Here is a 26,488-nt window from a genome sequence, read left to right as displayed (position 1 = left end):
GTGTTTATCCCAGTCCAATGCCAGCATCTCCACATCATTACAAAAGAAACCACACTGGCTCTCCTGATAAATGAGTCAACTTTAGACATAACAGTTTAACTGCTCATGCTGAATACATTTCCCAGTTACACTTATTAATTCTTTGAGCTGATCCCATGGTCAGTAACTTTTATAGGAAGAGTTCCCAGCACGCTTCCATTCTTGTAATGATGGAGAATGGATGAATGAAATAAGCCTCTAAACTTTTAATCCAACACCTTTTACCTTGTGGGTGGCATGGTGGTTAAGCAGTGCTACCTTACAGGGCCAGGGACCTGGCTCTGATTCCCGGCTCGGATCACTGTCTGTGCAGTCTGTACGTTCTCCCAGTGTCTACATGGGTTTCGTCCGGGTGCTCCGGTTTCCTCCCACAGTCCAAAAGATGTGCTGATTAGATGCATTGGCCATGCTAAATTCTCCCTCAGTGTACTCCAACAGGCACTGGAGTGTGGTGACTAGGGGATTTTCACAGTAACTTCATTGCAATGTTAATATAAGGCTCCTTTCTTTGGCATTATGCTTGGGTCTGCTCAGTAGATTAGTTGTGTTTAGTTATATAAAATGAAGCAATCCAGTGAAGAGCCAGCATCCATACTGCAGAAACTCGTTGAAGTTTGTTTATTAATGTCACAAGTAACTTAAACTGCAATGAAGTTACTGTGAAAATCCCCTAGTCGCCACACAGCGGCGCCTATTCGGATACACTGAGGGAGAATTTAGCACAAAACCAGCACGTCTTTGGGACCGTGGGAGGAAACCAGAACACCTGGAGGAAACCCATGCAGACACGGGAAGAATGTACAGACTCTGGACAGACAGTGACCCAAGCCAGGAATCGAACCCAGGTCCCTGGCACTGAGAAGCAGCAGTGCTCACCGTTATGCCACAAAGAGGTTGAACGTACTGGGTGAGAAGGTGAGATAGATTAAGGCTCGATGTGAAGCAGGAGGAAGCAGAGTGGAAGTCAGTTTACTGAGGCTTGATTTTGAATGGTGAGGATGTAGGGTCGTACAGAGCTGCATCAACTCTTTATGGAAACTCAGTCTAACTCTGACTCATGTACTTTGTGTTTTAACAGGGGTCTACTGGTCAAGAATTATTCTGAAATCCATTACTTGGAAAATGGAACTGAAGTTCTGACAACTCCACAATTTCTGGTATTTTCTTGTTATGTACTTAATAACAAATGGTTGGTGTAATTAAAATGCTTTATATTTTAGAATTCTGTTATGTTAAATTGTCAATGCTGTGCTTTGTTCCAGGATCATTGTAATTATCATGGTGTGATTGAAGGCATCAAGGATTCCTCCGTCAGCCTCAGCACCTGCACTGGACTCAGGTACAGAAGTCTCATCTTTCTTTACGCTGCTCCTGTAAGTCATAGGAACAGCAGCAGGCCATTCGGCCCATTGAATCTGCTTTGCCATTCAATGTGATCATAACTGATCTGATATAATCCTCAACTCCAATTCCCCACCTTATCCCCAAACCCTTGTTTCCCTCACTGATTTAAATTCTGTCTGCCTCAGCCTTGAATTTAATGCCTGCCTCTACAGCCCTCTGCAGTAAATTATTCCACAGATTCATTACTCTCTAAGAAGAAATTCCCCCTCACCTTGTCTGTGTTAAATGAGCAATTCCCTCTGATCCCAGACTCTCCAACAAAGGGAAACAACCTCTCAGCATCTATCCTGCTGAGCCCCCTCTGAGAATCGTAGATTCCCTACAGTGCAAAAGGAGGCCATTTGGCCCATTGGGCCTGCACCGACAACAGTCCCACCCAAACTCTATCCCATGTATTCACCTGTGAAACCCCCGATATTAAGCATAGCCAATTTAGCAGAGCCAATTAACCTAATCTGCACGTTTTTGGACTGTGGGAAGAAACTGGAGTGCCCGGAGAAAACCCACGCAGACACGGGGAGAATATGCAGACTCCACACAGTCACCCGAGGTCACAATTGAACCCAGATCCTTCAAGTTGTGAGGCAGCAGCGCTAACTACTGTGTCATCATCTCAATAAGGTCACTTCTCATTCTTCTAAACTCCAACGAGTACACCTCAACCTAATCAATTTCATAATTAAACCCTTCCATACTCGAGATCAACCTCGTGAATCTTCCCTGGGCTGCCTCCAACGCCAGTACATCTTTCCTTGGATAAAGGGACCATTAATTATTCTCCTACTTTTTCCTCTAAAGAAATCTTGTCGGCCCATCCATCACTGCTAAGATATAATGAATGTAAAGTTGAGGTTTGGGCCCATGTGGAAATGAATTAAGCTGGTGTTCCCTGTCTCCAGATAAAGAGATGGAACTATAAGGATACTCAGTCTCACAGGCAAGCCAAGAACAATGAGAGACTCATCTGGTTCGCTAATGCTCTTCAGGGAAGGCACTCTGCCATCCTTACTGTAACAAGTCTTCAAAGGCAGAAGTCCCTTCACCAGAATCCCTTTATTCACAAACTCTAACAGCAGTACATAGAGTGCTAGCAATCAGCAGTCTACCTCCGGGAGCTCCAGAGGAACTGACACTCCTGGTTAAATACAAGGCAAAGATTCCCTGATTGGTCCATCAATTGGATCCCTGGTCAGGGATTTCTTTTGTTTATCACAAATATGTTATTACAGATATTCAAAGAACGAGTACAAAAGATCCATTACCAATGGCTAACACCATCCATTTATTAATAACCTATAATTTCTACCTTCTATTTAGGAAGGGTCCATTGTTGGTTATAGTTTTCCAGGGCCTCATACCTCTAAATACACCTCAATTTACAAATCATAATTTACAAATCTACAAACATTCGTACAATGCAGCAAACTGTACTCAACAAAAATAAACATTGAAGCATATCCGTTGCCCTCCTGGATTTTTCTCCTGTCGGTGGAGGGGAGGGGTATCCTTAATCAGGGAGTTCACACTCCAATAGGTCAACTTCCATGGCCTGATTGAGGTCATTATATTTACTTGGTCTGGTCTACATGTGACTCCAGAGCCTCAGCAATGTGGTTGACTCTCAACTGCCCTCGGGCAATTAGAGATGGACAATGAATGGCCGTGATGTGTAGATGCCGGCGTTGGATTGGGGTAAACACAGTAAGAAGTCTCACAACACCAGGTTAAAGTCCAACAGGTTTATTTGGTAGTAAACACCACTAGCTCTTGGGGTTTGCCCCTTTGTCACCTGAAAGTGAGTGGCGCTTACTACCAAATAAACCTGTTGGACTTTAACCTGGTGTTGTGAGACTTCGAACAATAAATGGCCAGCCAGTGACACCTGAGTCCCACGAATGAATAAAACAAAAAGAAAAATAACATTTCCCACCATGATAATTGAATTTAATTAATGACGATCTGCAATTTAATCTGTAGCCTTACAGTGGAGCTACACTGATACTTGTATCAGCCGTGGGTCTGAAAGTCTTGAGTTAAAGTACAAAGCAGTTTGTTTTTTTTTAAACATTGTAAAACAGTACAATATTGTAAAATTGTAAAATAGATTTAAGAGGTGCTGGATTAATATATAGGGAGTAATGGGTCAGTCTGTACAGGGTACGGTACATTTGGCACGAGGAAATGGTCGCCAATTTGTGGAGTTTTGCCAAAGCCATTCTACACTGAACAATGGAAACAGTCTGAAAAGAAGTATTCATTCACAACACTGGAGATTGAACAATAAAACAGTTCGAGGAAGGCAATGAAATAATAATTCATTTGCACCCACAATAAAAGGAGCTGTAATTCACTTGGATTTGAGCTATATTTAGTTAGAAAGCAATGGCTGGAAGCTGTGCTGAAGAGAGTTCCCAAATAATCTTGCATTAAGCCTGCATAAGAATTATTACCCGGTGTAAATGGACGAAGGGATGTTTTAAATAGGTAATACAAATGGTGAAGAAAGCATGCTTGCCTTCATCGGCCAGGGCATTGAGTATAAATGTTGGCAAATTATGTTACAGTTGTATAAAATATTGGTTAGGCCACATTTGGAATACTGTGTCCAATTCCGTCACCGCAATACCAGAAAGTCTCAGAGGGAGTGCAGAGAAGATTTACCAGGATGTTGCCTGGTATGGAGGGTCTTAGCTATGAGGAGAGATTGAATAAACTGGGATTGTTCTCCCTGGAAAGCCGGAGAGTGATAGAAATTTATAAAATTATGGGAGGCATAGATAGGATGAACAGTTGGAAGCTTTTTTTGCAGGACAGAAATGACAATTACAAGAGGACACAAGTTGAAAGTAAGGGGGGAAAGGGTCAGTAGAGACGTGCAGGGGATTTTTACTTTTACACAGAGGGTGGTGGGGGCCTGGAATGCACTGCCAAGTGAGGTGGTTGAGGCAGATATGTTAGCCACACTGAAGACTTATTAGGATGGGCGCAAGAACAGACGGGGAATAGAGGGATACAGACAGTTGGTCTAGATAGGAGAACATGTTTGGCGCAGGTTTGGTGGGGCTGAACAGCTGTTCCTGTGCTGTACTGTTCCCTTTTAAATGTTGCCTTCAAGTTGAAGTGTAAAGCACCAAATATCACCTCTTTATAAAACCTATTCCAAATTCTAGTCTCAAACTACAGGGGAAGTCTGCGTGATGTACCATTCACTCTGGTGTGCTGCTTTTTTTACACAGGCAGATAGTAACTTTTGTAGAATCATGTAATACTGAAGGAGGACATTTGGCCCATCATGTTTAGTGCTGTCTCTTTGACAGAGTTCTACCCCGGTAGAACTCTCAATAACATCTTGCAGATTTTTTTTGTCCCTTTCAGGTCTTTCTATTTTCTAATTCCTTTTTTTTAAGGTTCTTATTGAACTTTCTCCCATGCGTTGGAATTCTCTAACCCAGGGAGCAGTGGTGACTGGGTCAATGGAATGTATTTGAGGCTGAGTCAGACAGAATTTGATCGACAAGGGAGAACAGGGTTACGCTGGGGCAGGCAGGAAAGTGGAGATCAGACCACAGTCAGATCAGTCACTGAGTGGGGTAGCAGGATTGAGGGGCTGAGTGGCTGCCTTCTGCCCTTTTCTGCTTTGATCCCATCATCATCCAAATCATAACTCGCTGCATAAAAATAATTTTCCTCATTCCTCCACCGGCTGGTGAATTATTTCAAATCTGAGTCCTCTGGTTATCAGTCCAGTTAACACAGAAACAGCTTATCACAAATTTCTCTCCCCAAACCCCTCATCAATTTGAACACCTCTACAAAATACCCTCGTTCCCACATTTACAACCGTGACTACCATTTAAATGGCTGGAAAATGAATTGACTCATGTTGGGAAGGCAGGATAAAATCGCAGATTCGTTCTGGTTTAAACCCCCTCTGCTCAAAAGGAAACAATTCCAGCCCCTCTGGGGGCGTGGAGGGGGGCTCTCCAGATTACTGAAGCCCCTCATTCCCCGCAATTTTCTGGAATCTGGTTTGCGTACCTGAAATCTTTCCCGTCAGTTGAGCTGCAGATAGGAATTCCTCGGTCTAGTTCTTCCAACTCAGGAGATGGTCAATTCGTGTTATCAAGCAAAACACAGATGTGTGAACACCAGGCCAGCCAGGCCCACCTCATCCATGCAGCACTCCTGGCAAGTCTGCATGCTAGCTGTAGGGCTGTCCCAGGGTCAGCCTTTGGGAGAATTTGAAGTTCTATTTCCCCTGATCCTGGTTCGCCATGTTGGCGTTCTAGAACTGGCAGTGCCTGTTTGTCACCCCCATTCGCCACCTTTAACAATCACTCCCACCAACACACAGTGGCAACAGTGTGTGCCATCTACAAGATGCACCACAGCAAGGCTCCTTCAACAGCACCTTCCAAATCCCTGACCTCTATCATCTGGAACAAGAGCAGGACACACATGGGAACAACACTCCAGTCCCCCTCCAAATTGCCCACCATCCTGATTCGGAAATATATCGCCATTCCTTCATTGTCGCTGGGTCAAAATCCTGGAACTCCCTCCCTAACAGCACTGTGGGTGCACCTACACCATATGAACTGCAGGAGTTCAAGAAGATAGCTCACCATCCCTTTCCTCAGAAGGAGTAAACAGTTGAGGACCAGAATACTTACCCCGCTGTTTTACTGGTGTTCCATTTTAAAGTATACAACACCAGTTCAGACCAGCGATCTTATCTATCTGTTTCATTGTTTCTCCTTCTGAATCTCAAGGGCAATTGGAGATGAAGGTTAAATGCTGGCCTAGCCCCTGAGGCCCACATCCTGTGAAAGAATAAAGGTTGTGATGCAGGAAAGAGGATACTAAATAAGGGTTTTCAAATGTATTCAGACTGAGCATCTGCTGGCCTTCATAGTGAGGGGGATTGAATATAAAAGTAGGGAGGTCTTGATGCAGCTGTATAGGGCATTGGTGAGGCCGCAACTGGAGTACTGTGTGCAGTTTTGGGCGCAGCACCTGCGCAAAGATATTTTGGCCTTGGAGGGAGTGCAGAGGAGGTTTACTAGGCTGATACCGGAGTTGAGGGGGTTGAGCTATGAGGAGAGGCTGAATAAACTGGGCTTGTACTCGTTAGAGTTTAGAAGAATGAGGGGAGATCTCATTGAGACGTATAAGATGATGAATGGGATGGATAGGATAGAGGTGGAAAGACTCTTCCCGCTCAAAAAAGACAGTAGGACTAGGGGGCACAGCCTCAAGATAAAAGGGGGGCGGTTTAGAACGGAGTTGAGGAGGAACTTCTTCACTCAAAGGGTGGTGAATCTCTGGAATTCTCTGCCCGTTGAAGTGGTGGAGGCTGCCTCGCTAAGTATTTTTAAGACGCGGGTTGATGGGTTTTTGATAGGAGAGGGGATTAAGGGTTATGGGGAGAGGGCGGGAAAGTGGAACTGAGCAGCGACAGATCAGCCATGATCTTATTGAATGGCGGGGCAGGCTCGAAGGGCTGGATGGCCTACTCCTGCTCCTATTTCTTATGTTCTTATGTCAGATAAATCACAAATATGAATTTTTTTTGTTAAAAATGGGGGAATATTTTGACAAAAAAGTGTTCCTCCTGGATTTTCCCTCTTTAACATTAGTGAAATTTGATCTTTTGTTCTGAGGTAAGAACTTATTGAGTTGGGTTCAACATGTTTGTTAATGTTGCTTTCCAGGGGCATCCTCTCAGCTGGGAGAAATGTCTATTTAATTGAACCATTGGAAGGAACTCAAACCGGGGAACACGCGTTGTATCAAGAGCAGCACCTGAGACTTAAACGTGGATCATGTAGCTCGCGCAACTTTACACTTTATGACAATGGACCCAAAGTGGCCGCACTTTACCAACCTCCTGTCAGGGTATGACACTCCTGTGAACTAAATGTGTGTTTGTGATGCTCTTAAAGTTTATTTATTAGTGTCACAAGTAGGCTTATACTAACACTGCAATGTAGTTACAATGAAAATCCCCTAGTTGCCACACTCCGGCACCTGTTTGGGCACACTGAAGAACTTAGTACGGTCGATGCATCTAACCAGCACATCTTTCGGACTGTGGGAGGAAACCGGAGCATCTGGAGGAAACCCACACAGATACGGGGAGAATGTGCAAACTCCACACAGACAGTGACCCAAGCCGGGAATTGAACCTGGGTCCCTGGTACTGTGAGGTAGCAGTGCTAACCACTGTGCCGCCCTATTGTTATGAGTTGAACATTTAGATACATGTTGTCTCTTACATTTTACATTCTTAACTGTGTTCAAATTGCCTATTTCTTCCCCCTTTTTTTCCAGAGATTTGCACAAACTTCACAAAGCACCCGATACGTGGAACTTTTCTTAGTTGTGGACAATACTGAGGTAGGCCTAAATTAAATAGGGCTTTTTTTAAAAAAATCATTACATTTTTCACAAGTTTTATTAACTCGCCAAATTGTTCGATATCTGATTCCAAAGACTTGATAAATTTCCATTTCAGCAGAAACATAATTGTTTGTAACCATTTTTTTCTATTAAATTAAAATTCCAGCAATCAAATAGCAGCTTGTAAACAGTTGTAGACCAGTGGACTTTAATCTTGGTGTATTTTAACAATTTGTTATAAAATTTGTCAATCTATGTTGAAGACTACTTGATAACCTCAAATGTTATCACCCTCTGAAGCAGCTATTGTTAGTACAGAGTCCCTGGGTCGATTTGTATCTCCAATTGTCCTGAAAACCACGTCACTATATTGTAGTCTTGGAAACTTGTATTAAATTAAACCTTCTCCTCCTAGGTGGGGGTTCAACTGAGCATCTGATTTATGTGTGTAGTGGTTTGGGGTCCAGATGAGTATTTTTCTTCAATAAGTAGTTTGGACAGCAATTTAGTTTATATCTGTTTGGAATTTTCTTTTCTTTTTAGTACAAAAATTTCAATAGAGATCTCTACCAAATACGACAGCGTATGATCGAGGTGGCGAACCATGTAGACAAGGTAATACTTGTTTCTTTCTCTGAGGCATGGGAATCTAAAGAAATGAGAAATGAAGTACATTCGCACTTGGCGAGAATCAAAAAAGGAAGGTAAAACACTGGAAACATGCCATAGGGAAGTTTCCGGTCCTTCCCGCCTTCTGGTCAGTGTGTTTCCCGACTGGCAAGCCACGCAAAACCCCGTAGACGTCAGCGGGACTGGAAAATCCTGCTGGTCGCCAATGGTGGGCCACCTCTGCCCATTGGAAAATGGTCCATGGAGGGGCTGGAAAATCCACCCATTGTCTGAAAGAGCAATGTGGGTTATTGTTTTGGGGTAGGACCCCTCACTGGTACCTTAACGATCCTTTCAGAGGAGATCGAAATAAAGAGGGGAAGAGACAATAGGTTGATGTCATATATGCTAACCGATTTCACAAAAAGGCAAATAATGGAGTCAGTCACTGTCGGATCCACCGTGGGCACGTGGCACGATTTTAAAAATGATTCATTGAATATAAATTGAAATTTTAAAATTTACAGAAAGTGGGAGAAGAGCGTTGGGAATTGGCTTCGCAGCCAGTCCCTGTACGGACTCGAACTCAAAACCTTGCACGATTCAACTGAACAACAACTAAAACTACAGATGGTTGTTACCACAATGTAGCTTTCTTTGGCTATCTTCTGTTATTAAATCACCAGTCTCCAATTTGCAAAAACAATTCGTAGCTGTGTGACCATGAAAACTTGTTTACGACAAAAACCATTTCCGTCAACATTGCATTTTCAAATGGAGTCCATTTTCTAGGCTCAACCCAAGCTGAAAGTGGCCTAGTTTGGTTACATCGGCAGAAATACCTTAAAATGAAGGCTTTAATCTAATGCAAATCATACAGAGGATCCCACAGTCACTCATAAATAGATGTATGGTGCTTGTCTACAAAGATCAAATCAGACAATCAAAAAGGATTGGAAATGATAAATGGAAATCTCTTTTGACTGCAAGGGTTTCACGTGAAGTATGTTTGGATAATTTTGACCCAGTTAAAAGTGGTTACGATGCAGGATTAGCAATAAAATCTGCCACGTGGTCCTATCAGTCTGGTGGTCTGATAGCTGAGAAGAACTTGGTGGTAATGTAAACGTTGACACCCTTCTTGAGGTTGGGACCCAACAGAGAGGAGCCTGTTTCATGTGAAATTAACGGACTTTAATTCTTTGACTCTGAATTCCATGCTGTCAAAATGGCACAGTGGTTCGCACTGCTGCCTCTCAGCACCAGGGGCCTGGGTTCGATTCCCGGCTCGGGTGCCTGTCTGTTTGGAGTCTCCACGTTCTCCCTGTGACTGCATGGGTTTCTTCCCACGCTCCAAAGATGCGTGGGTTAGGTTGAATGGCCATGCTAAGTTGCCCCTTCATTTCAGGGGGTTAACAGGGTAAGTAAGTGGAGTTTTTGTGATCGGTGCAGACACGATGAGCCGAGTGGCCTCTTTCTGCACCTTAGGGATTCTATGATATTAAGAAACTTCTTTTTCCCTGTATCAGTTGGAGTTTAGAGCATTTAGAGGTATCTTATTAAATCATACAAGATCCCAAGGGTACGTGACAGGGTAAATGCTGATGGGATGTTTCACCTTGTGGGAGAGACTGGAACTAAGGGGACACAGTTCTAAAAACTTAGGGGTGTCCCATTTAATATGGAGGTGGAAGAAATTATTTCTAAGGGCTGTGATGCTTTGAACTCTCTCCTCCAGGGAGAGTTGGAGACCGAATCACTGAATATTTTTAAAGCAGAGGTAGCTAGATTCTTGACTAAGAACGGGGTCCGCAGAATGTGAAGTTGAGGACACAATGAGATCAGCCATGATCTTATTGAATGCCAGAGCAGGCTCGAGGGGCCAAATAGCCTACCCCTGCTCCTAATTCACATGTGCGGATATATTCTGTTTGGGATAACATAAATGTTGGGAAGTTGGACGGTTTCTTTATAAAATCTTCATTGTGCAATGTGGTGTTCTGATTCTGTTTTTTTTTTATTTGCTGCTTTGCCAGTTGTACAAATCGTTAAACATCCGCGTAGCATTGGTAGGGCTAGAAGTGTGGACACGTTCAGATAAAATTGCTGTCAGCTCAAATCCTGATGCTACTCTGGACAACTTCCTGAAATGGCGTGGGAAGGAGCTACTGTTTAAGAAAAGACACGATAACGCCCAGTTTGTCACGTAGGTACCTACAGAGAACATCAGAGTAATATAAATGTATGGTTATCTGTGTATAAGAGCAATTTTCGTGGCTGTGATATTAAATACAATATATCTAATAGATTAACTTTTATAAAGGGGATTTTATTGCGGAGAATCTTTTGGAAATGTTATTATATTTGTAGATCTATTTCCATGTGTTAATTAAACAAATCTTTTAAAAAGATTTAATAAATCTTTTAATTAAACTTAATAAAACAAATCAAAATTGCAGTCAATAGATACTTAGAACGTAGAACATAGAACATTACAGTGCAGTACAGGCTCTTCGGCCCTCGATGTTGCACCAACCTGTGAAACCAATCTAAAGCCCATCTAACCTACCCTATTCCAATATCATCCATATGTTTATCCATGTTCCTATTATATGTGAAATATTCCGTGGGGAAGTGCCCTCTTCCTAACCACCTACAACTGCTTCATCAGTAACTCTGGCCTGCCCATGAGGTAGTGCCAGGGCTCTATTCTTTGACACCACAGTAACGTTACATCTCCACTCCCCACTCTTTGCTATTGAGGCAACACGATGCTGACCTATGGCAGGACCTGGATTCCATCCAGACACAGCTTTGATGTTTTACAGCTAACATTCCCTCCATATCAGCACTGGTGATGGCCAGAAAAGGAAAGCTTAACCACTTCCCCCTCATTTCCATAGGAACCACCATTGCTGAATCCCTTCCCCCCCTTTTAATATTTTGCTCACCAGTGTTGACTGGAGGTTTCACTGCATCGGCCATTTCAAGGCCAAAGCCACAAGAGCAAGAGGAAAAATAATATTTGGGATTCTCTGCAACAAATGTTCCACCTTCTGACCCTCCATGCCCAGTCCACCATCTACAGGGCTGGAGTTGATGGAATACACAATACTTGCTTGGATAGATGTATCCACCACAACTTTACACATTCCAGGACAAGGTTATTGGCACCCCCTGCCATCATACTCCATGCACACTCCCTCTGGCATGTTTGACCTATAGTTTGCAATCCAGTAACTCGAGTTAATTTCAACAGCACTTTCCTCCTGTCAAGAAGGGAGAAGTGTTTAATGTCATTGGAACATTATTGCTTCTAGTTCCCTTTCAATGATACACAACATCCTGATTTGGATACATATCACCATCCCTTCATTATTGCTGGCCAATATTCTGGAATTCCTTTACTCACACCATATACCACCATAAACACAGCAATAAAAGAGAAACTCAGGAGGGGTAATGAATGCTCCCTTGCCAGTTTAGACCACATCCCAAGAACTGATTATAAAATAGTTGTGTCCCAAATTTACGTATTGATTAAACGACCTCAGACATTCAGTAGGATAAAAGCAAAATACTGTGGATGTTGGAATCTAAAACAAAAACAGAAAATGCTAAAGTATCTCACCCAAAAGAGAAAATGCTGGAAAATCTAAGCAGGTCTGTAAAGAGAGAAAAGAACTGACGTTTCAAGTCCAGATAACCCTTTATCAAATTAAGTGACATCTTTGACAAAGGGTCATCTGGACTCAAAACGTCAGCTCTTTTCTCTCCTTACAGATGCTGCCAGACCTGCTGGGATTTTTCAGCGTTTTCTCATTTGGTTTCAGGTTCCAGCAGTAATTTGCTTTTGTCCATAGAATATCTCGACTTTGGCTCTATTCTCTCTCTACAGGTGCTGTCAGACCTGTTGAAATTTTCCAGCATTTTCTGTTGTTGTCTCAGAACTTCAGTTCTCGTAATTTCATTGGCTTTAGTGTTGAGTTGGAAGTGCCTAATATTAGTCCCTTAATTGTAAGGGATTTGAGAATGTGTTGGGATTTCTTTGTATAATCAAAAATGAACTGCCATCATCACAATGCTTTTAATAATTGATATATCTTCTGGCTAACATTGAATATGTATCTCTCCAGTGGATTGAGCTTTGAAGGATCAACTGTTGGATTAGCAACAAAGTCTGCCATGTGTTCCTATCAGTCTGGTGGTGTGAATGAGGTGAGTTTTACGTGCTGCTACCTTTGCAGCACCTCGTTCAGTTTCAAAGAGTGAAACTTCCGCTTTTTCCAAACTCGTAATTTAAAATCATCATCTATAGGATTCAATGAAGTGGGATTAAGTGATGGAGAGCCCTAGCAATGGAATGCATGAGTTTTATGTTGGGGCAATGAAAGGGCAGCTGGTTAGATCATCTATCGATCAGTCTTGCAGGGAAGTCAAAAATTGGGGCTCGTGAACGGGAGTCCCTGATCAATTTTAAAAGAAAATCAGGAGAAACTCAGAGAGTGGTTAGATCCAATTTTTTTACGGATACATCATAGAAAACATCCTTTCCAGTTGTATCACAGCTTGGTACATCTCCTGCTCCAACCAAGACTGCAAGAAACTACAAAGGGTTGTGAACGTAGCCCAGTCCATCTCGTACAACCAGCCTGCCATCCGTTTACTTTTTCCACTGCCTTGGAAAAGCAGCCAACATAATTAAGAACCCCACCCATCCCGGACATTCTCTCTTCTGTCGGGGAAAAAAATACAAAAGTCAGAGGTTACATACCAACAGACTCAAGAATAGCTTCTCCCCCACTGCCATCAGACATTTGAAGGGACCTACTTTGTATTAAATTGATCTTTCTCTACACCCTAGCTATGACTATATCAGTACATTCTGCAATCTCTCCTTTCCTTTTCCCCTCTGTACGCTATGAATGGTATGCTATGTCTGGATAGCATGCAAGAAACAATGCTTTTCACTGTACTAAAATATGTGACAATAATAAGTCAAAAAAAAGTAATGTAGAACTTGCTATTGCAGGGAGTGGTTAAGCTGATTAATACAGAAGCATTTAAGGATAAGTGCATGTGGGAGAGTAGATTTGAGTATTATGCTGGGGGGACAGTGGGGACAGGCAACAAATATCAATATAGACTTGTTGGACCAAATAACCTGTTTCTGTTGTAGTTTTAGCTTTGTCAGCATTTTCAATTTTTTTAATGTATTGTTTGCAATATGTTATCGTGACTCAAGTTATTCAGTGCAATGATACTTGTAACCTTAATCGAATCTCATTACCTGGACACATGATGATATTAACTTGATCATTCTAATAATTACATATAGGACCACAATAGGAACCCAATAGGCTTGGCATCCACAATTGCCCATGAGATGGGTCACAATTTGGGCATGTCCCATGATGAAGATCACACTATGTGTATCTGCGATGGTTCAAGGAAGAATAATGGTGGCTGTATCATGGCGGAGAAATCGGGGTAAGAATAACCATCTCCAACCAGCCCAAACACAAAGGAATCTGTAACCTGGCAGTCACTGTGATGGTGTGCTACATGAACAAACTAATATTTGATCTCAAGGTTTTGATTTCTCTGTGCTATTACATAATAAAAATGTTTGGATAGTTTTGTGTCCTTGAGTAGCATCAAGTAGTGAGTTCCACAAACAACCACAAGGCTGTTCCATTGTAAGGAATGATACCTTAACTCCTTTCAAATTTTTAGGTTGAACAACATTTTATAGGTTCAATTTAACACTCGTCTTCTGAGAGAGTGTTTAACGAAGCCTCAGTTTATATTGGTATTATATCACATCCTTGGGCAATACAGCGGTTAGCACTGTTGCCTCACAGTGCTAGGGACCTGGGTTTGATTCCCAGCTTGGGTCAATGTCTGTGCAGAGTCTGCAAGTTCTCCCCGTGTCTGCATGGGTTTCCTCCAGATGCTGTGTTTCCTCCCACAATCTGAAAAACGTGCTGGTTCAGTGCATTGGCCGTGCTAAATTCTCCCTCAGTGTACCCGAACAGGCGCCGGAGTGTGATGACTCGGGGAACTTCATTGCCTACTTGTCACACTAATAAATAAAAGCATTGACACACTTTTAGGAGAAAACATAATCTAACAACTTTATAGTTTTCCTTTTGATGATGCTGAGGTAATCTAAATCTTGATGCTGTTTTTTAACATTGGTACACACCAATGTGAATGCTCTGATTTTGTAATATTCTGAATTTCATTTTAATTTGTGAGTTTGAATGCAATGTGGCTCTAACCTCCAATTCTTACTGGCTGCTCGAATCTCTCTTTGATTTTTTTAGGCTTGTGTTTCCTAAAAGCTTCAGCAGCTGCAGTCACCAGGAGTTGCAGAAGTTCTTGATGTCAGGCATGACAGATTGTCTCTTGAACAGCCCCAGAGCAGACGAATTGTACGGAAGCCCAGTATGTGGGAATCAGTTCCTTGAGCGTGGAGAGCAATGTGATTGTGGCACTGTTGAGGTAATATGCAATTTCTTTCATCACCTGGTGGGTTTACCTGTTATAGCGAAACAGTTTGTTTAAAATATCCAGCCTGTTTTAGTAGATAATGAGTCACCTTTCTGCGAGCAAAACACTGACACAGCAGCCCACCATTACCAGATCAATGTGACGTTGCAGTGTGTTCACAGAGAGGTTGAGACTTACACCACTCTCTCTCTCTCTCTCTCAAGGCAAGCTTCTGGTGTCTGCTGTGACAGCAAACACTTTCTCAAAGGGAATTGAAATCAGTTAGTGAAACAAACCAAGTCAATACTCTGCTGTCGGTTTCAGAGTAGCGCTGATAGGGAATAAGGAGTAGGATACTAAACCACCTCCCTCATATGTGGGGGAAGCATGGTGGCACAGTGGTTAGCACTGCTGCCTCACTGCGCCAGGGACCTGGGTTCGATTCCGGCCTTGGGTGTCTGTGGAGTTTGCACGTTCTCTTCATGTCGGCGTGGGTTTCCTCCCACACTCCAAAGATGTGCAGGTTAGGTGGATTGGCCATGCTAAATTGTCCCTTAATGTCCCAAGATGTGCAGACTGGGTGGATTGGCCATGCTAAATAGCCCTTTATTGTTCCAAGATGTGCAGGTTAGGTGGATTGGCCATAGTAAACTGTACCTTTAGTGTCCCAAGATATGTAGATTGGGGGATTAATGGGGCAAATGTATGGGGTTACAGGGATTGGGCAGGGTGGATAAGATGCCCTGTTGGGGAGTCAATGTAGACCATGATGAGCTGAATGGCCTCCTCCTGGACTGTAGGGATTCTATACTCTCAACTAGGTAGTGTTGCACTGCATGAATAATATGGCACAATGTTACATATAGCGAATTGTGTGTGGGGGGTGGGAAGAGGGCTGCTTGCAAACTGACTGTGGTACACTTGAGCACTGAAAACACCGTGGGTCAACAGGTGTGAAATTTACCCTGACTGCCAACAGTGGAAATGTGAAACTGCTCTCCTGTGTAATCAGGAAACAGTTTGCAATGTGGCTTTCTGATCTCATCCTATCTCATCTAAAGTAAACTGTACAGTTCCCAGCAGTTCGTTTTAGTGAGAATTTAAACACCAGTCCAGAACGGGAGATTTGTAGCTGCCCAGAATTTCTGATTACTTGGCACAATGGAAAAAAACTAGAAAAGTTGTGAAAGTTTACTTCTTGCTGGTGTCAGATTCATTCACAGTTTGAACTAGTGAAATGGATATATGCAATTTAAAAACAAAAGATACATCTGCTTTGTTATCTCGATATATTCCTCAACAATTTTATCACTGCTAACCACTTCCTCTACTTAAAACTTTAAAGTTTGTTTATCAGTGTCACAAGTAGGCTTACATTAACACTGCAATGAAGTTACTGTGAAAATCTCCTATTCGCCACACTCCGGCTCCTGTTCGGGTAACACTGAGGGAGAATTTAGCACGGCCAATGCACTTAACCAGCACGTCTTTCGAACTGTGGGAGGAAACCGGAGCACTCAGAGGAAACCCAAGCAGACACGGGGAAAATGTACAGACTCCACACAGACAGTGACCCAAGCCGGGAATCGAACCTGGATCCCGGATGCTGTGAGGCAGAAGTGCTAACCACTGTGCTACGGTGCTGCCCAATCTCCGGCAGCCTTTGAATGGTTATTCACCAATTTCCATCCATTAGTATTGAGGAACAGAAACACAAGGGATTATGCATCAACTGACTTTCTGATTCTTGTTGGTGAGACTCTGTCCATCCAGATGATCAGGCCTTGCAAACCATGTAATTGTCTAATAGGTTTCAGTGATATTGATAATGTATCTCAGTGATGCTGGTGTTTCCATATTGCTTGTATTAAAATAGACTGAACAACGCTGGAAGCATTATGGGGTGAAACTGGTCCACATGTGAAACAGGCTCTTAATAGATCGACAGCCTGTTACACACCGCACCAGCTTTTATTTCCCATTGACTTAGAAAATAACGTTTTCCATTTTCAACCTGTGTAAAGATGAGATTAGAAAACTAGCATCTTCAAGAAGAGTTTGGCTGATTGTTCTAGAAGAATGAAAATATGAGCAGCACCATAGTGCAATGGTTAGCACTGCTGCCTCACGTCGCAGGGACCCAGGGTTGATTCCAGGTTTGGGTCACTGTCTGTGTGGAGTTTGCACGTTCTCCCCGTGTCTGCATGGGTTTCCTCCGCGTGCCTCAGTTTCCTCCCACACTCCAAAGATGTGTGTGTTCGGTAGATTGGCTATGTTAAATTGCCCCTTAGTGTCAGGGGGACCAGCTAGGGTAAAATGCATGGGGTTATGGGGATAGGAATTGTAGTTATTGCAATTTTGATGGGCCAAATGGCCTCCTCATGTGATTCTATGGACACTGTGAGAAACAGCAGCTGATTAACCTCAAGCCCATTTACTGCTTTTTTTTTAAAACTTGTTCTTACAAAAGATGTGAGCATCATTGGCTAGGTCAGAATCTATTGCTCCAGCCTGATCCTCTTTGTGGAGGTGATAGTGAACCATTGGTCTATCTGGTATATGTACACCCACGAGTGCTATTCGAAAGAGTGTTCCAGGATTTTGACTCAGTGACAGTGAAGGAATGGCGAGATATTTCCAAATCAGGGTGGTATATGGCTTGGAGGATCACTGGCAACTTCCATCTAACCTTTTCATTCTATGGGGTAAAGATTAGACCAATTTCACATGCAAAGAATTCATTTGTTAAAATTGTAAACAACAACCTCTAGACTTTAACTATCCAATAAACCACAATATTGATACGTTACATACTGGGCAGGATTTTACAGCCTCGCTCATTCTGAAACCGTAATGGACCTTCCCATTATCCGCCCCTCACCTGCTCCGATTCCCTTGGCGGGGAAGGGTGGTAAATTTCCAACAGTAATATTATTGTGCTGCTAGAATTCATTCATATTTATCCTTGGTAACTGAGGATTGTAACAATCTTTTGCAGTGATTTATTTTGAACATGCTGAATTATAAGGAGCAGGAAGGGAGAGATGCAGATGCATTTTGCAGATACTAACCAAATTGATCTGAGCTGGTAATCTAGTGCACCAAATCTTGGGGAGTGGGTCACTAGAATGATACCAAGACAAGGGACTCCTCTTGTATTGTGTTTGTTTGATATCAACGTAAGGGCAGCACAGTGATTAGCACTGCTGCCTCGCAGTTTGATTCCCAGCTTGGGTCACTGTCTGTTTGGAGTTTGCTCCCCATGTCTGCCTCCAGGTGCTCCGGTTTCCTCCCACAGTCCAAAGATTAGGTGCATTGGCCGTGCTAAATTCTCCCTCAGTGTACCCAAACAGGCACGGGAGTGTGGCGACAAGGGGATTTTCACAGTAACTTCACTGCAGTGTTAATGTAAGCCTACTTGTGACACTAATAAATAATCTTCGCTTTTACTTTGCTTTACATCAATGCCAATGCGAGAATCCTCTTTTTTACAATCCATTTACAAATACCTGAAGATGAAGGCTGATGTTAATCTTTGGTTCATAAGCTGTCCTTCATTGATTTGAGGTACACCCAGACATTGTAAGTTGTTTGAAAACACAGCAGTTGAAGGTTGGTTAGGATTATTGGTGTGTATAAGTAATACTGATTTGGTTTTTCCCCTTGCAGGAATGTACCAATCCTTGTTGTAATGCTACGACCTGCAGATTCAAGGAGGGAGCGCAATGTGCTGATGGAGAATGCTGCCAGAACTGCAAGGTACAAAGCCACATAACCGCTATCTTTATCTATTTGTTTGTGGCAGTAACATTTGGGACTGTGTAATCTAGACTGGCACTGAGGAAGTTCGAGGTGTCCTGTTCCTGATGAGCCAATAACTAGAGGCAGCTCCTATCTGTTGAGGTGGAATTTGAAGATTGCACAAAGCAATTGGAACAGGGAGTTCTTCCTGTGTTTACTATTGATTAAGTTTCTGTATTGAGTGTAGTTGGTGATCCACATGCAAACCATGCTCTTTTTGTAGCAACTTTCTTGCTGATTTAATTGGTTCAAGAACAACAAGCAGCATCTTAGGACACCTTTTTGCTTGAAAAAGCAATTGCATTGAAATTATTCCCTGATGGATTTAAATGTTAATCTGGTGCAGTTTTATTAATGTACCTGAAGATATGCTTACAGTGCAGAAGGAGGCCACTTGGCCTATCGGGCCTGCACCAACCACAATCCCACCCAGGCCCTATCCCCATAACCCCACACGTTTACCCTGCTGATCCCCACCCCCCCCCCGACACTAAGGAGCAACGTACCAGGGCCAATGCTCCTAACCAGCACATCTTTCCACTATGGGAGGAAACCAGTGCAGACACGGGGAGAACATGCAGTGACCTGAGGCTGGAATTGAACCCAGGTCGCTAGCGCTGTGAGGCAGCAGTGCTTAACCACTGTGCCACCCTCTCTCCAATTCCCTATGTCTGTGTAGCCTATGGAACCAACAAACAATTTTTAATGGCTGTCTGTTACTCCTTTATGATTCGTTTGCAAGTCAGGCATGTTTACTGAGTTGGAGTTTTGCAATCTGTGTTCTGCGATGAGGTGATTGCGTCCCCATACTTATTTTTAACCGTTGTGCTACATGTTAAATTCTTTTGTTTGAGTTGTTACTTCAGGTGGCCTATTTGCTTGTTTTAATTCAGATCAAACCAGCAGGTCAAGTGTGCAGGCCCGCACAGCACGAGTGTGATCTGTCCGATTACTGCAATGGTGTGAGCGCTCAGTGTTCAGAAGATGCCTTCAAAATGAACGGTTCTCCCTGCAGCAACGGGGCAGGTTACTGTTACAATGGGGAGTGCCCCACTCATCAACGCCACTGTGTTAGTCTGTGGGGGACAGGTAAACCCTCTTAATCTAAAATCATCAAAATGTTTAAGTTAATTTTTAAGTTTAGTTACTAATGTCACAAGTAGACTTACATTAACTTACTGTGAAAATCCCCTGGGAAACACTCTAGGCCTATTCGGGTACACTGTGGGAGAAATTATTACGGTCAGTGCACCTAACCAGAGTGTCTTTTCAGACTGTGGGAGGAAACCCACGCAGACGTGGGGTTAACATGTTGTCTCTGCACAGGCAGTGACCCAAGCCAGGAATCGAACCCGGGTCCCTGGTGCTGTGAGGCAACAATGCTAACCGCCATGCCACCATGTTACCAGGCTTGCTGTGCCTAGCGCGTTTTACTCCAGATTGTCTCAGTCACTCTGTTCTATTTCTTATTTTGATGGGGTCTTTTTCTTCAGATAGCTTCAGTTGTGGGGTGGGCTGGATCCCAATAACTGAGCCACCATATGTGCTATCATACTAAACTTGCTGCTCAAGTTCCACATTTTACTCTAATTTGATATTTTAATCATTTAATCACAGATAACAAACCAGGAAACAACTAACGTTTTTAGAAATATTTTTAACTTTCAGCATTTTATATTTGCTTTTGTTTAAACAGAAACAAATAAATTTGGGTCAAATAAATTGAACTGTGAAGAAGAGTCAAGAAATGTTAACCCTGTTTCTCCCTCCACAGAGGCTGCCAGGCCTGTTGAGTTTTTCCAGCATTCCCTCTTTTTATGCCAAATAATGAAGTTGTTACAACACAATGTGCCATCTCAACCCACTGTGTTTAAATATAATAATACAATTCACTTAAATATGCTAATGAATAGTTGGGATCCAATATTCCTCGTCACTTATTATTTGGGAGTCGCTGATTTGCCATTTGCACATAAACGTGAACAAGAATTCTGTTTCTATAGCTGTAGTTTTGCCTTACTGTTCCTCATTATTTAATATATCTCTTTCTAATATCGAGCATTCAACATTTGCAGCATATTAGATTGCAAATGTTCTCCAGTGGAACCTCCTTACTGATTATAAATAGCGGGAAGATATATACATTCTGACAACAGCAAAAACCAACTTGATGGGAAAGAGCTACATTATTACAATTGTTAAAGAAATCGACCGGTTTTGATAGTTGCTAAGGCAGTAAGGGGATTATAAGGATATGTGGACCATCCTGTCCATGCTGGTGTTAATGCTCCACTGGCGTTTCCCCGCTAATCATTGTAACCCTCCACTCCCTTCTCCTTCATGTTTATCTAGCTTCCCCTGAAACTATTTGCTCCACTCCCTGTGATAGCGAGGTCACATTCTCACCGCTGATTGGGTACAAAATTAGTTTCCTATCCGATATGAGATTTCTCACATTGGCCTCTGTTAATGCTGCTTTTCCCACAATAGGGAATGTTCTCTCTCTGTCTCCCCCTCGCCTCTCAACCACCTTTTGTTAAGAGGAACAGCCTGCCAATCCTTTCCTAATGTGTATACTGATAATTTATCTCCAAGACCTGGAATTGTCATAAAGCCTGACGTTTTTAGAATGTTCATGCATCAAATTTAACTGAGAGAAATAAAACAAACCTACCTGGACAATGTGGCTGGGCTGTGCATTAGTGCCTGACTGGTTAGCCCCTTTGCATGCTGACCTATTCAAGCAACACTTGATTCCACAGTTGCCCTGACTCTGCTACTTGAAATTTAGCAAGATCTGAAATTTGGGCATAGCCTTGGCTTGGAGGTTGTTGGTTTTGAGATACTGTGCCTTTACATTCTTGAAATCCTTTCCAGTTGTTCAAATGTGCAGTCTCCCTGCTAATCATCGTAACCCTGTATTCCCTTCTCTCTTATGTTTGGGTCTAGCTTCCCCCTAAGCTATTCGCTTCACTCCCTGTGGTAGCAAGGTGCACATTCTCACCATTCACTGGGGAAGAGTTACCTACATTTCTGGTATGATTGAATAAGATGCAACTTTTTTAAGAGGATTCAAATGACAATGAGTGAGATGAAAGGCTAAAAGAGTCTCTGCAGAGGTGTGGAACATGTTCAGATTCGTTCCTACTCCATTGCTGTAATTTCACTGCAGACACTGAGAAAACCTCACAATGTCCCTACACAATGTTGACATTATACCAGCAGAACGGGAACAGCTTTGAGAATATTCCCATCCATCGTATGTAATGGGTCTGAAACCAGATTAACAATGGTGTAGAGAAACAGATATATTCCAATGTCAGCAATAATACACCCACTCCACCAAACTGTACAACCTGCTCTCAAAATGGAGACATTTTCCAACCAAGCTGATATAATGTTGACTTTGTGCCCATTGCTCATAATACATGAAGTTATTTTCTGCTTTGAATAATCTCCCAGAGTTGCCATCTGTCAATTCTTTTCTATGGATGTGTTAATTAAACAGAGCATGCTTACAAGAGAAATATTTTCTCTGATATTCTGCAGGTGCAACGGTGGCGCATGATGACTGCTTCCAACAGAACATGAGAGGAAATAAATATGTTCATTGCAGAACAGCTAAAACCGGTTATGAGGCCTGTCGGCAAAAGTAATTATAAATACTTTTTTTCCTGAGCGATTGGTTGTTGTCCCTTTGGCTACCTGAACCTTTTTAGATGTGGCATTCTTTCCCTGAACTAGTCCTCTCTCCTCATTTAAGTTGCTCCTTGGAAACTCCCTCTTTTTGCTCAAATCTTTGTCACTCTGTCCAAATGTGATTCTGTGCCAAACCTTGTCTAATAACATTACTCTGAAGTGCCTTGGAGTATTATTAAATAATAAGCAATATAGAATTGATACACAATTGAAGGAAGCCAAACTAACCTGTCATTAGTGAGTTAAGTGTCACTTGATGGCATTATTAATGACCACTTCCAATAGTTGCTTGAAATGATAAAATTCATACAATCCTTTCAATGCAGAAGGAGGCCATTCGGCCCATTGAGTCTGCACCCACCACAATCCAACCCAGGCCCTGTTCCTGTAATCCCTCTTATTTACCCTGCTAATTCCCCCCACACTAGGGTGAATTTAGCATGGTCAATCAACCTAACCCGCACATCTTTAGATTGTGGGAGGAAACCGGAGCACCCGGAGGAAACTCGCGCAGATGCAGGGAGAATGTGTAAACTCCACACAGACAGCGACCCAAGCCGGGAATCGAACCTGGTTCCCTGATGCTGTGAGGCAGCAGTACTAACCACTGTGATGGTATTGTACTTGGCTAGGTTACATTCACTGTGGCTCATATGTACTTGAGCAATCTATATGGTTGAATAAATTCCTGTAGTGGATGTGGCTTATGTTGGCGAGCAGCTAGCTCTGGTATACAAGTTTACAGTGTTGTGTATGGAGTACTGCTAGGGCCCATAGTGTTTGCTCCATCTAATACACTCAGCAGCTTTTTAATGAAACATGGAATCAACCAGATTGACTGACTGGGTACTGACGTTTAGAGTGGGATATTGGGAAAAAGTTGAGTACCTGACTGCAGACACTTGCAAACAATTCAGACCTGTCCCTTGAGTTCACCTACAGTCTCTAATTGAGGATACCAAAGTGTTTTTTTGGTTCCGAGGTGAAAGATCAGTGCGTTTGCTGACTTCCATCAAGAGCCCCCATGAGGAGAAGGGAGCCTTGTATCTGCTGCTGATTTCTCAGCTGACTCTAAAATGGTGCGAGAGACATTCTCTGTGGCTGTGGCTGGATGGAGATTCCACACACATCTGTGAATGTGTGCAGGAGGTCTAGAAAAGACCTGTTGTGGCATTGCCCTGGCAGTCAGCATCCTCTAGTCCTGCTTCCAATTCTGAACACTCTCTTGTCTCATTATCTCCACTACGTGGACTTCAGCAGCTCGAGAAGGCAGCTCACCTCCATCTTCTCAGCGTTAATTAGTGGAGTCCACATCCCTTGAATGAATTTTAATACATATAGGAACAGGTGTGAAAGCAGTAGTGAGATGTACAGCCCTGTGCCTTGAGGAAAGTCCTGTTTGCATTTGGAACCTGAAGCCTCTGTGATTGCAGAGCTAAGGTTTTTTTCACTTGCAAGTGGTTTTGAATCTATTCCTCTGGGGACCATCCCTGTTCAGGAACTTTTAGGCTCCAGTGGAAAGTTGTGGGTAAATAACAGATGAAGTCATGCCCTGTGTTTTAAGGAAGTACTTTAAACTGTTCATTAGCAACTGCCTTAGACTTAGATATTAGAATGAGGTCTTGAAAATCACTGCCTTTCCGATTCAGTTCCCCATGACGTGTTTATCCGTTTTGCAGGGATGTTAAATGTGGTAAAATGCACTGTGTCGGAGGAAACCTGTTTCCAGTCACACAAGCAAAGTATGAACTGGAACTGTTCCGGAACAAACTGTGTAGGATAGCAACATTGGGTGAAAATACTGAATCAACAGCTGACCCTGGATTGGTCCCTTCAGGAACCAAATGTGGAGATGGGATGGTAAGAATCTATCACGGGCAGCCTTTCTGAGAGAGTTTCTAGTCACAGAAATAAGGTGGCGATTGGTGCACACTAGAATCGGGGAACAACCCTGTACCTGCGGCCAGTCAACATTTGGACTGGTGAACTGAGGGTGGTCTTTGCATTCCAATATCTTTCAGAGGGTCTCTTAAAGTAAATCCCCAACATCCAGCCCCTGACACTAATTGAAGAAGAGCTGGGAGTTCTCCTGATACCTTGGCCAATATTCTTCCCTTGACCAACACCAGCAGAAATAATTTAACTGGTCATTCATTCAGTATGTGTGGCACTGACACGTTGGCTGCATTTGCCTACACAACAAGTGGGACTTGTTGGATTTTTTATTCATTCATGGGACAAGGGCATCGCTGCCTGACCAGCATTTGCCCGACCCTAGTTGCCTGAGGGCAGTTGAGAGTCAACCACATTGCTGTGGCTCTGGAGTCACATGTAGGCCAGACCCGGGTAAGGATGGCAGATTTCCTTCCCTGAAGGACACTAGTGAACCAGATGGGTTTTTCCGACAATGGTTTCATGGTCATCAGTAGATTCTTAATTCCAGGTATTTTTAATTGAATTTGAATTCCACCATCTGCCGTGGTGGGATTTGAATCCGGGTCCCCAGAACATTAGCTGAGTTTCTGGATTAATAGTCTAGCTTGTGAAGCACTTTGGATGTGATGAGACCTTGCATAAAATTAAGGTTCTTTCTTTGTGATCTCTGCTTTTCCCCCATTAATGTAGCAAAAGGAAGTTTCAATAAAATATAGTTAGAATGTAATTCTTGCTGCGTTATCTAATCCACATGCTAAGCTTTCTCATTTATGATTGATTGCGACCGGTCAGGTCATTGTTTTAAGCACAAAATATATTTGATTTGTCTTTTTCCAGGTCTGTCACAGTGGCTATTGCCAGAGCATCTTACTTTATGGATCAAGAAACTGTTCAGGAAAATGCAATAACCACGGGGTAAGGCTCCTGTAGAATTCCTTCTGTTTTCTTTCCATGCAAGCATCAACAGCCCAACAAGAGATTTACTAGAGACGTTCAAAATTCAGAAAGGCTTTGAGGGAATAAGTAAGGAGAAACTATTTCCGCAGCCAACCAAGGACACAGTCCTTTAAATTGGTATAATTGTGTTAAGGGAAGATGAGGGGCCAAAGGGAGAGGGCAAGGGACTTTCCTATCTTGCAGAGTGCCAGCACTGACACAAGGGGCTGAGTGGCCTCCTTCAGCGTGGTTACCATTCTGAGAGAGTTTATCTCCCATCCTTGTGATCTAGAATTCGGTTGAGAGGAACCAGATTTTATGAGTGTTCAAAATGAACATATATACACTTGGGCAGCACAGTCGTTAGCACTGCTGCTCACAGCGCCAGGGATGCGGGATCAATTTCCAACTTGGGTCACTGTCTGTGTGAGTTTGCACATTCTCCCAGTGTCTGCGTGGATTTCCCCCAGTACTCTGGTTTCCTTCCACAGTCCAAAGATGTGTGGGTTAGGTGGATTGGCCATGCTAATTGTCAGGGGGACTAGCTAGGGTAAATGCATGAGTTATGGGGATAGGGCCTGGATGAGTTGGTAGTCGATGCAGACTCGATGGGCCAAATGGCCGCCTTCTGCACTGTAGGATCCTATACTTGGAGAAAAATGTTGAGGATTATTGGAGAATGTGTAGAGAAGCTGCTCATAACACCATTTAATAATTTGTGTATCACGTTGAGGTGATGATTTATTCCATTTCAGACAAGATCCCAATTGTGAGTAACATTTTGAATTATTTGTGTTAAGGTTTGTAACCACAAGAGAGAGTGTCACTGTGATCCAGGTTGGGCGCCGCCAAATTGTCTTACACGAAATGGTAGCTTGCCAACAGGTAAGAATCTCCTCATTCAGCTGACTCTTCATGTACACGCACCCTCTGGGGAGTAATACCTTCCCACATCTACACAAAGACTTTGTTGTAGGGCTTATTGTTATTTATTTAGTTGCCATCCACTTCAACTGCAATCTTGGATTTTAAGAAGCAAGTCATTAACCGAGCCGCTATTGAATTTATTTCCTCTGATTGGCCAAGCTGTTGTTTGTGTGTAACAACTTGCCTCCTTCAGACTGCCAGTTCAGACACAATGGGCCAAATGACGACCTCCTATTGTAAC

At 42.9% G+C, this 26,488-nt stretch overlaps 1 protein-coding gene across 2 annotated transcripts in view; it reads left to right on the top strand.

Moving 5' to 3' along the window:
* adam8a (ADAM metallopeptidase domain 8a) overlaps positions 1-26,488 on the top strand; it is a 49,839-nt gene that overhangs the window by 7,311 nt on the left and 16,040 nt on the right. For both annotated transcript variants that reach the window (XM_080215720.1, XM_080215721.1), the window contains exons 4-18: positions 1,118-1,196; positions 1,302-1,378; positions 7,158-7,341; positions 7,777-7,842; positions 8,389-8,460; positions 10,491-10,660; positions 12,591-12,672; positions 13,793-13,944; positions 14,784-14,961; positions 18,619-18,708; positions 19,644-19,839; positions 22,300-22,402; positions 24,129-24,309; positions 25,222-25,299; positions 26,121-26,205. In XM_080215720.1, coding sequence (XP_080071846.1) covers positions 1,118-1,196; positions 1,302-1,378; positions 7,158-7,341; positions 7,777-7,842; positions 8,389-8,460; positions 10,491-10,660; positions 12,591-12,672; positions 13,793-13,944; positions 14,784-14,961; positions 18,619-18,708; positions 19,644-19,839; positions 22,300-22,402; positions 24,129-24,309; positions 25,222-25,299; positions 26,121-26,205 — 1,793 coding nt within the window. The remainder of the gene's footprint in view (positions 1-1,117; positions 1,197-1,301; positions 1,379-7,157; positions 7,342-7,776; positions 7,843-8,388; positions 8,461-10,490; positions 10,661-12,590; positions 12,673-13,792; positions 13,945-14,783; positions 14,962-18,618; positions 18,709-19,643; positions 19,840-22,299; positions 22,403-24,128; positions 24,310-25,221; positions 25,300-26,120; positions 26,206-26,488) is intronic.

This window comes from Carcharhinus amblyrhynchos, chromosome 31, assembly GCF_965287045.1.
Source record: "Carcharhinus amblyrhynchos chromosome 31, sCarAmb.v2.hapA, whole genome shotgun sequence".
Classification (NCBI taxonomy): domain Eukaryota; kingdom Metazoa; phylum Chordata; class Chondrichthyes; order Carcharhiniformes; family Carcharhinidae; genus Carcharhinus; species Carcharhinus amblyrhynchos.
Note: the sequence above shows the minus strand (reverse complement) of the source record. Positions and strands in the feature narration are given on the sequence as shown.